General features: G+C 36.9%; 1 protein-coding gene across 2 annotated transcripts; it reads left to right on the top strand.

Moving 5' to 3' along the window:
* On the top strand, positions 428-3935 carry LOC18782110 (eukaryotic initiation factor 4A-11). Of its 2 annotated transcripts, none has more exons than XM_007215393.2 (5): positions 428-581; positions 1921-1990; positions 2077-2183; positions 2442-2872; positions 2984-3935. In XM_007215393.2, the coding sequence occupies exons 2-5, from the start codon at positions 1923-1925 to the stop codon at positions 3617-3619; spliced, it is 1242 nt and encodes a 413-aa protein (XP_007215455.1). In that variant the 5' UTR covers positions 428-581; positions 1921-1922; the 3' UTR covers positions 3620-3935. The 2 variants fall into 2 exon arrangements, with proteins under 2 accessions (XP_007215455.1, XP_020414798.1); XM_020559209.1 differs by having other exon boundaries at positions 438-581; positions 1918-1990.

The raw sequence follows: 4788 nt of genomic DNA on the forward strand, positions 1-4788 counted from the left end.
AAAAGATCAATGAGATCATTTTAAGAAAATTTATCATATCTTACTATTATTATGAAGACGTATTACACGGTCTATATATTAGAAGTTTTGTTGCTTCTCTATCTTTAGATGATACCGATTGTCAATATTATTATTAATTGATTTCAAGATGAATAAGAATTTAAGAGAAAATTTGTGTCCAACAAGCAAAAGAATTGAAGAGAAAATCAAGTAGCCATCCCCCATTTTAGTAAAATAAATAAAAAGTCTCCCTAAACACCGTCACCATGGCAAAGTTTAAGTGGTAAACTACTTGCAAAGTTTTCTTTTACTTGTTGGACACAAATTTCGGAGTGACCAAACGGGCCCCGGGAGCTGGTGATAAGAGAGGAAGCCCAAGGGTATATATGGAATTTCAAGCGGGAAACACCAAAACCTAAAACCTAAAACAGAGTGAGAGTATAAACACAGCCTCTTTTTAACATTCGCCTACTTTCAAACTCCACGGCGCAGATCCGAGGAGTTTGGGAAACCCTAGCTCTCTTTTAGCAACCTACTATTCTCCTCTGTTTTCTCTCTCTAGCGCTCATCAACATCATCAGGTCGCTTTCTCTTTCTCTCTGTCTCATACATGTTCATTCATATTCGTATATATGTGATGGGGGAATTTTAAGTTGATTGATTTTTGTGGATAAAGTCTTTGTTTTGTTGGTGAATTCTTATGTTTTTATTTGCGTTCTGGATCTAGATCCATGTGCTTGATTTGTGTGCAAGTTCTTATTTTTCTCTGTTACAGATGGATTTTAATGGTACTCTGTTTGGTTATCGAGAAATTAGGGGGAGACTATTTGTGGGTTTTATCGTTCTGGGAACCAATTTGAGCATGAAATTGAAGAATTCTTCAGTTTTCTCAGCAGCCCATCAGCGAGTGATCAATGTTTGTGTAGCTAGTTAGTGCGGAAAGTGACAGTTCATATTGTTTCATTGATATGACTCTCTGTGGGGCTTTTATGTAATTGAAGGACAGCTAAATTTATGGTGAAATAGGTATTAGGATACTCTGTCCAGTCTGTATGTTTCCTTGGTCACCTTGTTTCTATGCTGAAACGCAAGATTTTTATTTCCACGTGTTGGTGTAAAGTAATTGTGTTGTCTAGGAGTTGGGGGCGAAGAGTTTATAACTTAATGTTTTTCTTTTCTTACATCTAAAGAATTGTACTGTAATTTCCCGATTTGATTGTTAAAGCTGATTTCCTGAATAATGTAATTATCGATTTGACCTTCTTATGCTTAGATGAAGAGGCTTATTATTTGTTACCTTTTGTCAAATTATTTGTTTGATATGGTGGTGCTTGAACCTTGTTAAGATTTTGGGGAGTGGGCAAAGCGATGTATGTTTGCTTGTGCTTTAATTCTCTCGATAGTTGATGGGCACATGCCCTTTCAAACAGCTTTTCCAAAAAGTAGAACAAGAGTTAATGCTTGTTGTCCTCTTTGTTTGGTTAGCAAGTTTGGCTCTTCTGTGACGTATTCTGAATAAATGTTCTTTCAAGGCGTCTTGTTTGATATGGAAGTGCTTGAATCTTGTTGATATTTGGAGGAGTGGGCAAATCGGTGTCTGTTTGCTTGTGGGTTCATTCTAGCAGAAGGACATTGGCCCATTAAAACAGCTTCTCCAAAAATTAAAACAGGAGTTAATGCTTGTCGTCCTCTTTGTTTGGTTAACAAGTTTGGCTCCTCTGTCACATTTTTTTTAATTAGTATTCTTTCAAGCCATCTTTGGTATGCCGTTGCAATTCCGTATTTGTTGTGGACAGAGTAATAAGTGCACATAATCTGGCTCCATATTTTATTTGTATGACTGGATTCTATGAGTCTTCAAGATAGTGTTCTTTTGGGTATTATGGAACGTTAAAGTTACAAATGGTTTTCTTTCAGCAGTCATGGCAGGTGTTGCACCCGAAGGATCACAGTTTGATGCAAAGCAATATGACACTAAAATGAGTGAATTGTAAGTTTCCTTTCTGAAGATAATAATCCAATGCGTATGATTAGATTTCATCTTGTACAATGTTTTGACGAGTTTATTTGTTGTAGGCTCTCAACTGATGGACAAGAGTTTTTCACATCATATGATGAAGTTTATGAAAGTTTTGATTCCATGGGGTTGCAAGAAAATCTTCTGAGGGGAATTTATGCTTACGGTAGGTATAGCTAAGTTCATTATGTGGTGGTCTTTTGTTTGATTCAATCGTTTTCAATTGTGAAGTTGTCATAAGTCGTGATAAATCCCAGTGGGGAAGGAATACATAGATATTATTTCTAATATTCTGCTTTGCAACTTCTGAATTTTCATTATTACTTTTTGCAATAGGGAATGTGAATACCTTTTTTCTTGTAGTTATATTCGTGTATACATATCCTATATGTTTCAAGTGTATAATCTTGTTTATCTTCTGAAGGTTTTGAGAAGCCTTCTGCAATTCAGCAAAGGGGAATTGTTCCATTCTGCAAAGGCCTCGATGTGATTCAACAGGCTCAGTCTGGAACCGGAAAAACTGCAACCTTCTGCTCTGGAATTTTGCAGCAACTTGATTATGCTGTAGTCCAGTGCCAGGCTTTGGTTTTGGCACCTACCAGGGAGTTGGCACAGCAGATTGAGAAGGTTATGCGAGCACTTGGTGACTATCTTGGCGTGAAGGTTCATGCCTGTGTAGGCGGGACAAGTGTTCGTGAGGATCAGCGCATTCTTCAAGCTGGTGTTCATGTTGTTGTTGGAACCCCTGGTCGTGTATTTGACATGTTGCGGAGGCAGTCTCTTCGTCCAGATTACATCAAGATGTTTGTGTTGGATGAGGCCGATGAAATGCTTTCTCGGGGTTTTAAGGACCAGGTTGGTTATTTGTATTGTGGTTTCGATATTCGTTTTACTTGATTTGGCCATTTAGAGTTAGATGGCCTTTTATATTCATTATCTTAACTACTTGAATGTTTTGGTGGTCAGATCTATGACATTTTCCAGCTTCTGCCATCAAAAGTTCAGGTTGGGGTGTTCTCTGCTACAATGCCACCTGAAGCACTTGAAATCACGAGGAAGTTTATGAACAAACCTGTGAGGATCTTGGTGAAGCGTGATGAGCTCACCCTTGAGGGTATCAAGCAATTTTATGTCAATGTTGATAAAGAAGAATGGAAGCTTGAGACACTTTGTGATCTGTATGAGACCCTGGCCATCACCCAGAGTGTCATTTTTGTTAATACACGGCGAAAGGTGGACTGGCTTACTGACAAGATGCGAAGCCGTGACCACACTGTCTCAGCTACTCATGGTGACATGGACCAGAACACTCGTGACATTATCATGCGTGAATTCCGCTCTGGCTCGTCCCGTGTTCTCATAACCACTGATCTTTTGGCTCGTGGTATTGATGTGCAGCAGGTATCTCTCGTCATAAATTATGATTTGCCGACCCAACCAGAGAATTACCTTCATCGTATTGGTCGAAGTGGAAGGTTTGGAAGGAAGGGTGTTGCCATTAACTTTGTGACTAGGGATGACGAGAGAATGCTCTATGACATTCAGAGGTTTTACAATGTGGTCATTGAGGAGCTGCCATCAAATGTCGCTGATCTGCTCTGAGGAGATGATTTTGTTTTGCTTTTCTTTTTGAGGCAGATTTTCTTTATCCTGTTTTGAAAGTACTATTTTAATGCTTTTTTGTCATTTTGTTTTTTTTTTCATCAATTTATGCTGTCAAACATATCTAACTGTTTAATGGTATGCGCCTTCTTGCTCAATTTCGTCGTATGAAAAAAAGACTTTTAGGATGTCTGTCTCATACTTTGGCTGTGCTTCTGGCTTTTTGTTATTTGGTTTTCAGTCAGTTTTCTGTTGTACCTATTATTTTGTTCTTACCTTGAGAATTTAGTACACAAGAGGGGTAATTTTGCTCTTACCTTGACAATTTTGTCTATGTTAATGGTTGCATATATTTGCTTACGTAAAAGTTACTAGTCATTTATTTATGAGATTTCTTCCATCTTTAATTTTCTTTTGTATTTTTAACCCTTTAACAACTCACCGATAAAAAGAAGGGAAAACTCAATCTTGATAGGAGGATTTTTGTTCTCCAAGAAAAAAAAAACAAAGGAACTTGAACGCATAAGAGGGCTTTACCTAAACCCAGAGCCGGCCTTGACTTTTGGGTGGCTCTAGGCTAGAAATGAAAATGAGGCTCATTTCTCTTTCATTCTCCTGAATATAAAAACTAATATGGAAATAAAATTATGCAATTAAATACAATTTGGATAAATAAACATGGCTCTAGTATTGGTCATATAATCACTGTCCTAATCTGAAAATAAACAAGAATGATGATACGAATAATATGCACTCTTCCATATTTCCTTGCTAAATAATCTACTAACAAGAATTTTTGGATAAATAATGGAATTTCTAGTCCCTATTGGCTTTCTTTCATTGATTGCTACTTTTAGCAATTAAAATACTTTTTGGTAATTAAATACTTAAATACATGCAATTGATGTTCGTATATTACATAATTTTCATTTGGACTCTTCAAAAACACTTGTAATCAAATTTGGGGCCTCCAAATGCCAAACTATTGAAATTATTCTCTAAAATCATATTCTTCAACTTAGTACATATATAATAGGCTAAATTGTAGCAATGGCTCCCGGATTGAGGTGACGGAAAGGACGATTTCTGAAAGTGGATGCATAATTAAAGTACCATTGTAAATATTTAGCAATATGAGAGACAAAAAGTAAAGTTTGATCTTAGTCCAG

This window comes from Prunus persica, chromosome G3 (assembly GCF_000346465.2).
Source record: "Prunus persica cultivar Lovell chromosome G3, Prunus_persica_NCBIv2, whole genome shotgun sequence".
Lineage (NCBI taxonomy): Eukaryota > Viridiplantae > Streptophyta > Magnoliopsida > Rosales > Rosaceae > Prunus > Prunus persica.

What these genes read in the sequence shown, in the direction of transcription:
- LOC18782110 (XM_007215393.2), top strand. Translation starts at nt 1,923, where the DNA reads ATGGCAGGTGTTGCACCCGAAGGATCACAGTTTGATGCAAAGCAATAT. An exon ending in GACACTAAAATGAGTGAATT is followed by an intron (nt 1,991 to 2,076) that starts GTAAGTTTCCTT and finishes TATTTGTTGTAG; the next exon opens with GCTCTCAACTGATGGACAAG. An exon ending in GAGGGGAATTTATGCTTACG is followed by an intron (nt 2,184 to 2,441) that starts GTAGGTATAGCT and finishes TATCTTCTGAAG; the next exon opens with GTTTTGAGAAGCCTTCTGCA.